This window comes from Amphibalanus amphitrite, unplaced genomic scaffold (genome assembly GCF_019059575.1).
Source record: "Amphibalanus amphitrite isolate SeventyFive unplaced genomic scaffold, NRLGWU_Aamphi_draft 000367F_arrow, whole genome shotgun sequence".
Lineage (NCBI taxonomy): Eukaryota > Metazoa > Arthropoda > Thecostraca > Balanomorpha > Balanidae > Amphibalanus > Amphibalanus amphitrite.
The window spans coordinates 43,464-55,723 of record NW_024881861.1 but is presented as its reverse complement, the minus strand read 5'-3'; the positions used below and the strand labels follow the sequence as shown (position 1 = coordinate 55,723).

The 12,260-nt window shown below is 48.6% G+C and overlaps 1 protein-coding gene across 4 annotated transcripts in view; it reads left to right on the top strand.

The window, feature by feature from the left end:
* The window catches only part of LOC122389659 (histone-lysine N-methyltransferase 2D-like), a 33,650-nt gene that overhangs the window by 2,341 nt on the left and 19,049 nt on the right, over positions 1 to 12,260 (top strand). For all 4 annotated transcript variants that reach the window (XM_043381885.1, XM_043381883.1, XM_043381884.1 and 1 more), the window contains exons 3-5: positions 45 to 244; positions 446 to 535; positions 2,542 to 2,687. In XM_043381885.1, the coding sequence (XP_043237820.1) occupies positions 45 to 244; positions 446 to 535; positions 2,542 to 2,687 (436 nt within the window). The remainder of the gene's footprint in view (positions 1 to 44; positions 245 to 445; positions 536 to 2,541; positions 2,688 to 12,260) is intronic.

Sequence of the window (12,260 nt, the reverse complement as noted above, 5' to 3'; positions counted from 1 at the left end):
CACAAGCTTGACACAAGCCTTCCTATTTTACACCTGTCTTACAGAAGAAGGCTTCCAATGCGGTCTTTGTATGACTACGTCACCCGAGGTGCTCGATCATCCTTTGGTGGAAGAGCTACTGCAACGAGAGCACGTGCAGCAATGCGGCCAGTTTTGCGGACAGTGCGACGAACGTGGTGAACGGATGGATGCTGCCGGTACATGCGAACAGTGCAATATGGAATTGTGCAAAGTTTGCATCAGCGTAAGTGCTCCCAAAGCAACAGCTTGTTGAAAGCTTGCCGCTTTCATGCTGGGGCGAGGGCCATCTTGAGACTGTGGCTCTTATTGGCTCTTATGGATGTTTTCTGCTTGATGGTACATTTATGTACTTTTGCTTTATTGTACTCTACTTGGTATTTGTGCTGCTACCAGTACCGCTCTAACACTTTAACCCTTTTCACAGGCCCATCAGAGGACCAAGGCTACCTGGACACATAACATTTCCATGTTTGATTTTGTCTTCACGGAGCCACAATGCCCGAAACACAACAAGGTGAGTTTGCCAACAATAATTCTGTTCCAAATGGCGATAATAATATTTTTTAGCGACACAAGCTCCCGTCTTTTATTTTGTCAAACCCTGCTTTAAAAGTTATCCCTCACTCTTGACCACACTCGTCTTAGCCAACCATATACCTATACATAAAGCCATGGGCCCTATGGTCTATTTGTAAAAGTTTCACTGCATTTGATTAAAAGAAAGTAAAGAAAATTGTCAAAATATCCAATTTTCTGATCTCTCCATCCATTTTTTGTTACTGGTATCAGCGGTTTCATGCAACCCCTCGACGCTCTCCGTCGGCTAGTGTGTGTCTATTGTATGATGTGTTGTGATCACCTGATAAAAGTGGAAAATGTACTACGATAGAGGCCAAGTGTCGCACCCTTAGATTTTGTCACAAACAGATGCTCTGGTAAAAACCACTTTTGAATATTGCTGTTCAGTCACTCGCATGTCACAATGCTGTCAAGATTTAGTAATGAAGAACCGGAAAGCAGGGTAGATTCAGTAGGGCATATAGGCAAAAGTGACTCAAAAAGTTGGTACGATACACAAAGTTAAAGTTTTTCCGGATTCTAGTGCACATCCATGTATAGCCAGTGTATCTTAACGAAAAAAGAAAATAAAGAATAGCGAGTAGCGTTACACAAAGATAAACTTAAGAAGAAGTCGCTTTCCACGTGTGTGTGCATGAACTTTTAATTATACTTAGGACATTTTGAGGGGGTGAATGATGCGATCAAAGCAAAAGATTCGTCGAAAGATTGCGTGGTGTATAAGGGCATAATATGGTAGTGTTTTATGCGTCCCGTCTAAAACTCATTCTTTTCGTAGTTTTTGCAATCAATTTATTCCTATGCTTAAATATCGTTTGTGTTTGTTATATTCATGAGCAACATCATTCCGTGTTATGCTCTCAGATTCCCCCACATTGACCCATGAAAAAATGATTTTCTTTTCCGCATCTTGTGCACGAGTTCACGCGTCGACAAATAAATCCCACCTCCACTACCCCGCCACCTGGCTTATTTCAAGTCACAGATAAGTGGCCAAGAATCACACGTGGTTGATCACACCACCCGCTGCGAGGGTCACTCGCCAGCGCCACCAGTGGGCATCCGCCGCCACCAGTCCTGTAGCCGCGTCACTCCCAAGCACCTCCAGTTAACTTCAGTGGGCATCCGCCTGCAGCAGTCCTGTAGCTGCAGCGTCACTCGCCAGCACCTCCTGTTAACTTCCACCAGTGGGCTTCCGCCGCGACCAGCCATGTAGCTGCGAGCGTCACTCGCCAGTGCTTCAGTTCCAGTTAACTTCAACCAGTTGGCTTCCGCTGCCACCAGTCCTGTAGCTGCGAGCGTCACTCGCCAGCGCTTCCACTGAACTCCCTCCGGTTACAACCATGCTTATAGTTAAGCTCAAGTATTGAATGGCCGATAACACAGGTCTCCAGCCGCCAGCTCTTCGATTTGATTATCGTAAAGCCGAAATAACATCTAATAAAATATTGTTCGTCTTTGTTACAATCGTAAGCAGTAAGCACACATCATTCCCAACTCGATCCGTATCATGCTCTCTCACATCCCACACGGCCACAATTTGGCCACAATGACCTGGGAAATGATGATTTACTTTTTCAAAACTCGTGCACAACTTCACGCGTCGATAAATAAATCCCACTTCCAGTTCCAGGTCACAATTCCTTCTGGTGATTTTTTTTATGATATTTGCTGCCATCAAAACCACGATTCATTGCAGGACGCTTAGAGTGACGGCACTGTCCGATAACTATATGGATGATCAGAGGCGTCGTAGGACAAGGCGTACTACATGCGGATGAATCGAAATATGGGTATCTGCTCTTATTTCACTGTCATTTTTTCCAGGGAACTCAATTGTTTTTGTAGCCCTGCTTAAATCCGTTCCCCATTGATTGATGTGCAACGATGCCCATATTTTGGGAGTTTGTATGCTGTGCCTAACCTAACACTCATTTGTAGGTTTATGACAACTACTGCGACACCTGTCGTGAAATGGGATGTGGTGACTGCATCCTGTCGTCACATAGATCTCACGAGTCGTGCACACTCGAGGCGAAGGACGCAGAGATAAAACGGAGGCTACAAGCCAGTCTGGAAAACATGAGGTAAGCTGGGATGAATTCAAATCGTCGTGCATGTTTGGGACGGCTGCCGCTTACCAATGCCTTACGCCAATGTATCGCCAATGTATCAAGGGGGCAATATGCAGTCACTTTTTGTGATATAGGGAATTGGGATTAATGAGGCAAAGCCTGGAAGTCCTTTTCCATCACGTGTGGCCTCGTGGCGTTACAAGCCCGCCAGGGGTGAGTCGTAGCACATACGAGTCCAACGCTGCACAGTCGTCCCGTGCCGTGGGCTCAGTGTTTATACTGCCGGTCGGGATGTTTACACTGACGCTAGCTGCGGGTCTCGGCAGCGCAACCGGTTGAGTACGTGCAGACTTTAAAAAGATCACTTAATGCCAGGCTCGCCGCCGCCCTCGCGCAGACATTGTCGAAAAATAAATTCACACTTTGTGCAGGCCCGCTGTCGCCCCCGGGCGCATCTAGACGAGCGCGGTATGAGCAATGAGAAGACTAGTGTGACGGACAAGCTAATTTAAACCCAGGCTGAAAGCAGTATCGAACCGCCACCGCTCATTTTTCGGCCAGTGGTCTAAGGCTAAGGCGTCATCATTACGTCAAAGGGACGCAAGGGCTTAGCGTTAGGTTCACTTAAGCTTTACGTTAGGTTCATAGTTCGGCACTCGGTCACCAGGGCCACTGTTCCCGAGGGACGTTGACCGTTTGCTCGATATTAATACAGCATTCACAGTCAGTACTAGGGCTTCGAAGAGAATGGGAGTCTGAGTAGACAATCCTGACAGAAGTCTGTGCTTATTTTGAAAGCCAGAGTCTGGGTCGAAGTCACCGAAAATCCGCCAACTCAGCAGTCAAGATGACCAAAAGCACCAGGGACTTTTGGTCAGCGGATATATTTGCTGCGACACCTCACCTGCCGTCACTTCCAGGTGAAGTGCTGCAAACATGCGATCGGGTCTGCCCTATCCGTTCCTCGCGTCGATCGGCCATGAAACTCCAGACCTGAGGACGGTACGGAATGGCATGCTCTGTATTGGTCGCGGCGCATATCTCCTCTCCCGTGCCAGCTCTCTGGCACTGAGCCAGCGGCGATCCAAACTCCAAGTGGCAGCTGGGGGGGGGGGGGGAGACGGCTCAGGACACCACATCTCACCCCCTTTGCATACAAACAGATGACTCACAACAAAACAAGCCTACCCGTGGCAGACACTGTCAAGCATCGCCCCTGCGCGTATTGTCCATTAGCGCAAAAAAAAAACTTACACCACCGCAAAGCACTTCCGACTTCGAGCACCGCGCCTGCACCCTGCGCCCTGCGACTGGCGCGGAGTGCCTGGCTGCGCGCGGCGCCGTGGGCTGCCAGGACGGCCGGTCGTTCCGGCCTCCGCCTGAGACGCTAGCCCGTCAAAGTCTGGCTCACCAGCACCGTCTCTTCCTCCGCCCGCCGGCTCGCCTCTGCCGTCCTCCTTCGGCGAGACGGCTCCATCTCCTCCGTCGTTCCTCGGCCCCCGGCTAGCCTCCACCGCCGTCTGATGGCTCGGCAGATTCGACTCTTCCGTCGTCTCCGGCTCCTCTGTCGTCCACCTCCGCCGCCGTCTGCCGACTCGACGGTGTCAGCGCTTCCGTTCGCCGGCTCCCCGGATGCACTCGTTTGCCGGCTCCCCGGATCTGCCTCCGTCCGCCGCGCCGGCGCGCGCATGTGTCTAGGCTCAGCCCGGCAGCGGCAGTCCAATTCGCAGCCAGAAGGGGACGACTCGGGACACTACAGGGTCCTCGCCAGTCGTCTGCGTAAAAGTTTACTAGGAGTCCAGGTGCGACACTTCGCCTGGCGTCACTCCCTCGGTGCGCTACGTGGCATTGCATGGACGGTTTGACCACCACATGCATCGCCGACGGCGTAGCGGGCGCATATATCGATGGGCCCGATGACCAGGTGGTGGAGAGATGACCAGACAGTAAACACCACCACCGGCCGTGTCTTTCGTGTTGCACCTCTGGTATGACGCTCCTATTAGCTGCTGGACGCCTAGTCAGCGTTAATCCGCAGATGACCCGATTGCATTTGGTACCGGCAAGATGGCGGTGCTAGCATGCGCTTACGAGGAGCGAGTTTCGCTGGTGCCACCGCTTAGTCAACATACATACAAGCATTGTGCTAAATGACCTCAATCGGGGGACGAGTGCACTTTGAGTGGTTCCCCTCGCACTGTTCTCCCACCGGAAACGATAAGGTGGAGACCCTGGCAAGAAAGGCAACGCCCTTAACCAAGAGGACCCCGCGGTCGACCGTCAAGACGACCCACACGGCGGCATCCACCCCGGCGCGAACTGGCTCGATGGGCGTAAATAACCTTTGAAGTTCGGGCGCCCTTTAAACCCACACATCAGGCCTCGCGGTTTTCATCGGTGGGTGATCGGCGTAGAGCTGTTTTCGTCTTCCGGCGCTCCGCCACCGCCGCTGCCAGCTGGGGGTCGGCAGCCCACGGTTTGGGGTCCGCTTTGGCTCCTCGGGGGATGTGACGTGCACTGGCGTTCATCATGGTCTCCGCCAGGTGCTGGGCAATCTGATTCGTGGTCCGGTCCGGCCGAGGAGGGGCTAGGAACTTCAATTCGTATTCCTCGATGTACGCCGTCCATTTAGTCTTGTGGTACGCCCAGCGTGCCTTGCGGATCCGGCGGGAGCGCGATCCCGTGACTGTCGCGTTAACCACTTTGGGGAGGTGGTCGCTACCGAGGTTCTCGCCGGTATCCCATGTGCATTGTGTAGCGTCTGGCCATGTCCTGGTGTGCCCCCGTTGGATCGGGAGCCGTGGACGGCCCTCGCCCGTAGCCGTCGCGGGTGGCAGCGCCGGTCTTAGCACCCCAGCCGTTCCGATTGATCCAGTCAGGGATAACGAGACATGGTCCGTCTGGTTCGGCGCAGGATGCGTCCCATGAGTCGTGATGGGCGTTGAAGTCTGATGACTTGGTTCGAGGTTGGGAACGAGTCCAGTGAGAAGTGGTCCGTTCGTTCGTCCGCTTCCCCTGGGCGGATCAGTGGGCGGCAGACAAGGCCCTAAAACATAAGGTTGGACGAAGTTTTCTACCAAAAATGTACTAGAATAGCGTACGAGTCAAAGCAATTTCCGTTGTTTCTTTACAAATATGTCGCAAACAAGCTTTTTCTGTAATAAATTATTATTTCGAAGTTAGGCAACCAGTTGCTATAAATTCGATAAGCAAACACTTATTTTTTGTATAAAAGCCTAGCTTATATAGTCCAACTCTAGTTGAATAATCAAGTAGCTACTAAGTTTTCCAGATGTGACACATATTGCGCACTTCAGACAAATGCGTTGCTAAGGCGTTGCTAAGGACTCTTTCGCATGTTTTGCTGCGTGGTTTTGTTATGAAGTGAGGGAAGTGAGATGGACAGGCTTTTTGATATCTTCCTGGTTTTTCTATGACCGTCGCAATTATTTAACTTGACATACTTTTCTTGCTTTTTTATCCGAGGCTTTTTCAATAATTGGTAGATTCTATCGTGGAAATAAAAGGGCCAGCAGGCCACAGAATGCAAGTCGACTGATAGTGAAATAAAAGCTAGAAGTGTCTGTTCCATTAAAAATTTAATGTGATGTGTGATGGAACATGAAGCAACAGGATCAGACGCAAGAACCACCAATTAAGATTTAAGAACCCAGAACCAGCAAGCGCCATGCCATCAAGAGCAGCCATGGTAACGTTTGATTAGCTTTCAGAAAACCTTGGACTAGACGCCAGACGGTGAACAATCAAGAGATCTTACAAGACCAGTAGTTACTTGAAAACGAGAGCCGCCAGGAAAATCAGTAGATTCTTCAATGGCAAGTGGCAACACATTTCAACATCTATCTAGCAATAATTTGCACCAGCGAGGTGCTATCATTGTGTTTTGTGTCTGTATGCCTAACTGCTAAAAAATATTCGTCAATAAATAAACAAACAAATAATGCGTCTTTTTCTACTGAAAGTATAGTCCTCCAAGTGGCAAGGGATGAATAATAGAAGGTATCTAATTAATTGCCATCTATTCATTCAATTAATAAATTAGGCAATTCAGGGCATCGATCGGCAGCGCCCTTACTGCATAGTACTGCGGATCGTCCATGGGTTTCTTGATGACTCGGACTCTGACTCAGACTTTCAAAAATCAACTCTGACTTTGATTTCAAATGTCGGCTCTGACCGACTCCGACTCCACAGCCCTAGCAGGTCTGCGGAGGCAATGGATTTTTGGTGACTCCGACTCCGACTCTAGCTTTCAAAATCGACTCTGACTCTGACTCTGGTCAGAACTGTCGACTCTGACCGAGTACAACTCCGACTACGGAACCCTGAAAAGTGAAAGGTCTGCGGAGGGGATCGAATTTCGGTGACTGACTCAGACTCCAGCTTTTAAAATCGACTCTGACTCCGACTCGGCGACTCAGGTCAGAACTGACAACTCCGACCGACTTCATGACTCCGACTCCGGAGCCCTACTGGCAGCTATCACGCCAGGGAGCTGCAAATCATATGTTCCGTGGCGGTTTATGGCATTAAAGTCGATAATGCGGCTGAATCGCACTATGAAACACCCTTATTGGCTCCAAGAACCACGAAAGTTAGCGCATCACCACTGGAAAACGTGACAAGATATCGATTAATTGGCCCTGGATTTGGATAAATAACATGTTGATGATCATATTAGCACACATTTACGCTATCATCTATCTCAAGGTTGCCCTCCAGGCGGCTCTAAACTATGGCAATTTCCCTATCTTCAACATGTAAATGCCCTCGGGCGTCCTCGTGGTGACGTAGGCATGGGAGTGCCAGGTTGGTAGGAACTAGACTTCGACGCCCCCTGGCGGCAGACGTTGTATATGTCATAACTCGAGTTTGTACAAGTCGTGTCCGGTTGAGTCCGATTGGAGAAAGATCCGGATGGCGCACCACTCAGTGGAGTCGTCTTGTGGCTGGAGTGGCGATCGATCAATGGTTATGAACTGGATGCCGTCGCGGACAAAGAGCGCCACGTCTCCGCCCTTGACGGGTCCGCCACTCCTCACATGCGCCCTGCGGGTGACCGCAGCGGTCAGGTAACCCGAGAGGGATGGCTTCTTGTTCGCTGCCAGCGTAAGGTGGGCTTAGGCTCGGTCCTGAACGTCCTTCGTTACCTCCTCTCCAGATGTCTTCTATACTCTACAGCAGTGGTGGGCCGGGACGTCTCCCAGTCTTTTTCCTGTCTGCCGCTCGGGCCACTGTCCACTAGTCTAATTGAGCCTAAATGTGCATGCATGCGTTTAGGTGAATGACTCCGCCATTTTGGGATACACGGTGGGTATCGTGCCCTCGCCGAATGAATCCGACACCGTTCTAAGAATATCCCTACCGAAAGACGCTATTGATGCATCCAGTGTCAGAAAAGTGGTTTGGGGATCTAAGTTCGCAGACTAAAATTTTGAAAAGGTCGCAGAACAAAGTTGGAACTTAGCTATGGTTCCAAATTTTTAATGAAGCTACTGCATTATATCAGTTTCTTTTTAGCATAATGGGCAGAGATTGTTGAAATGCAGCACATATCAAAGTGAAACACCTGCTCATGACCAACATGCAATGGTAATCATTACGCAGGCACCTCACGAGATGCCAGATCTGTCTACGATAGCAATGTAGGTTGAAGGTGTTAGGCTTGTAGGTTGTAGGCTAGTAGGCAAGGTTAGGTCAGGTTAGATTATGTTTCAGATCTGGCATCTCGTGAGACGCCTGCTTAATGAATCCCCATGCAATCTTGTATCTACTTAATAGGCAGGTAGCCTACATTGCCATTGCTCAAGTATAATGATGCATACCTCATTTGCCTAATTCTAACAAGGGAAATCCAAGAACATATCATAACTAAATGCAAGAAAACAATCTGAACCCACCAGAAGGCTACTAATGTGAAAGCAGCTACCCTTGGATATCACTTTCTTAGCCTAGGTAGAAGTGAAGGTATAATCAAGAAGGGGAGAAGTTAAGACAAACTGAAACACATGGTTTATGTTAAGTATTACAATTACCTGAGCTTGTTACAAAAATAGACATGAACAATCCCACCTCAGATTCCTTGAACGAAGATGGTCGAGGTCGAATGAGTCTCAGTATCTCAGCCTTTAAACAAAAATCATATTGTTGAGTATGAAAAAAACGAGAAAAATTGCACATAAACATTTAACTTTTAAATTTCCCCACGAAATTATACTTCTTTACAATAACTCACGCAAATTGCGAGACTAACACGGCGCAGTCGCGTAAAAGCGCGGGAGACGCGCCAGACAGCGCTGCCTAGTCTGAGAATGTATTTATTTTTTAAAAAGTATTTGTTGCTAGTTAAGTTCATTGCCGAATTACAAAAACGATTTTGATGTTCAATTTATTTTAATACAAAATTTAATGAATAATATGCAGCACAAAATAATGCCTTCGGTCGATTTATTACAAGTTAAGATATCTTACTGCCATGAGTTCGAGAAAAATAAAAAAGTCATTTTTTTGTGTAATTCAGATGGGAAAAGGGCATCAAAAAGACAATAACTGTTTATTTTGTTCATTTTAATATCATTCACAAAAATTTTGCCATAAATTCGTCCAAGTTCTCTTATGCCGGCACCAAAAAGGTGATACCTCAAAAAACGCTGTCACTTATTATCCCCATACGCATTTTTTTTTGCTCATTGTTACGAAACAAAAACTATTCTATAACTTTTTCCAATCAATTTCCATTCTAGCCATACCTTGTTTTGCAATGAATGATGTCTAGGTGTCTTAAACGATCCAAGTTAAGCTGACCTTAGCAGGCACGGAACGACCCCGCAGACTATCGTAAAATATGGGCATCACACGTTATAAAATTGCTAAATTTTGACATTTTTGAAAAGAAAAATCTTTTTTACATCTACTGATATCATTTTTTCATACTTTACTGCAATTGGGAACTTTTACCAGGGGATAGTCTGCCACCACGGAAACACCAAATATGTTCTGCGAGAACTCAGAAAAAGTTTGCGCCCGGTTGCGTTATGAAGGGAGCCGGGCGGGGAGCGAGCTTGTTGGTGCGGCGATGGCAGTGTTTTAGACGTCAAAAGGCCAAGGCTTATGACTCGTCTCCCATGACTCGCGTGTTATTTTTGTGATTTGTTTGGTACCAAGTTTGGTACCTTTGTTTGATTTGTGTGAGAATGTGATTTTAAAGGTGGGATAGGTTGTGCTGATATATGTATTATGGGTAATATGCTTATCCAGTACCCATAATTTTCTGATAGCATTTAGGTACTACTCACTAGCTTGGTATATGTGTCATGTCTCAGAACAGTGTACATGTAAATTAATCAAGCTGAGCTTTTCAGGTTTATCTCACCTGACTACGTAAAGTTTGCATATCTATTTGGGGCATTGCCCATTTACTACTCACTAGCTTGGTAGTGTTGTTTCTCAGACCAGTGTACGTGTAAATTAATCAAGCTTTTCAGGTTTATCTCACCTGACTACGTTATTAACTTGAACTGCTGTTGTCTGTCAGTTAATTTTTTTAAAGCATTCACTACTTTGTAGGCACTGCATTCTAATATGGATATGAAATCGAGCTTTTCAGGTTTATCTCACCTGATTACGTTAAGTTTGCATATCCATTGGGGCATTGCCCATTTCCAGCTCCTGCATGCTGTGTAGTCCTTCATTCATATCATACGTGTTGAACCAGATGTTAAAAGGGTGACAAAATTTTCAACATTTGTATTATGAAATACAGGATTAATTGTTAATGCACACACTGTGTGATCACAATTCACAGATCACCTGTTCACAACACATCACAGTTGATGGGCTTCAGGCTGCCGATCAAATACCAGTTATATCTATCAATCTAATACCAGTGAAAGTTTTGCCAACAGCTGTCAGCTGGTGAACCAAGAGTAGCAGGCGGTGCTGGTTCTTGGGAGTAGGTCAGTAGTTTGTACTGCATTCTATTCAGGAGTCCAGGTCTTCATTCAGTAGCCATGGAGACTGGAGAGAGATGACTTAATCTGCTGAAGAAGAAAAATCAGTCAAAATGGGTAGGCAGTTGGGTTTTTATTAAGTGACCCATTGTGAAATGCTCCATCAAGCCTGATAATGCTGACATAGATGGGTACTTTGTTGCACAGAAATCATCTGTTTAGGGAACGTTTGCTCACAGAACAAAAATTGTTTTTCTTTAGTCAAGACTTTTCGCAGAACAAATCTTCCGAGTTCAAGAAAACTTAGAAACGGGCCACTTTTCTGACACTGGATGCATCCCCCATTTATTCACACTTATCAAATTGCCGAAATCAAGGTAAAGGACTGCCGTGTGCCGAATGAAAACTTTATTCGTACAAGCTACAAACCGTGCCTCTTAACCCTAACGCTTACCTTCGCCACACGAATTAACCTAGGCCTCCTCCCGGTTGCTCGTTGCGTTTACATGCTCGATTCGGGATGAGCTCCATCACCCGATCCGAGGCTCAACCAATCAGGAGATGGCAACGCACGGTTTCGACGACACCGGCCTCTTTTCCCTCGCTGAATCACCGACATCGCGCTGTACATGCATACAAAAACTAGGGCACAACACTTCTTGTACGTCTGGCACCGGATCATCGGCTCGCAGCTGGCCAAACGCCATCTGCGCCTAGACGGCAACACATTTCGCTGATTTACCACCACCGTGCAGTACATGCATACGAAAACAAGAATACCGACCTTCACAGCGCCGTTCGCGCTTGAGGTCGCTGACGCGGCACAATAAAAAGCAAAGCCGTTTGCGCCACCTTACAACACCCTACATACACGTGCACCGGTGTGTCTGGTACCAGCCTTCATAGCGTCGTCTACGCCGACCCGGCGGCCGCTGACGCGACACAATCAATAGCAAAGTCATCGCCGTATGCATCACCCAAACACCCTACACCAGCTGGGCTTGTTAAATTGCTACCACGTCCGCTTTTTTGCGCTTGCCAGCGTTCGAGCTCCTGCTTCTTGGTCCGTAGGCCTACTGCGTTCCACGACACTATGGTCAGGCGGCTTCGCGCTTTGCGGTTCAGACGATATCGGCGATTATTTACCCTTCGGCTGCGACCCCCTCGGGCCGTACCCCCACGGGCACCCGATCCCCCGCCGAGGGCGCTCGCGGCGGGGAGGTGGTGTTCATTTAGTTAAGCGGGCTGGGGGACGCAGCGGCCCGGTCGCGCAGCCTCTGAGCCTGCAGGTTTGATGAAGCGCTGAGTGTGTCCCGCACCGGGCTGCCACCTCGGGCGGGTCGCCGGACGACGTGGTGGCGAGTCGGCCACCGGCGATCGCGCGAGTCGGCCACCGGCGATCGCGCGAGTCGGCCACCGGCGATCGCGCGAGTCGGCCACCGGCGATCGCGCGAGTCGGCCACCGGCGATCGCCCCCCTCCAAGAGGCGTGTTGAGCCTCGTTCGGTTGACCCTTACGCTCGCCACGCTGGGGCTGGGGTCTCCCCCACACTGTCCACCTCGGGAAGGCGAAGCTCTCCATACGTTTAAAAGGTCCAGACGGCCCATCAGGTCGG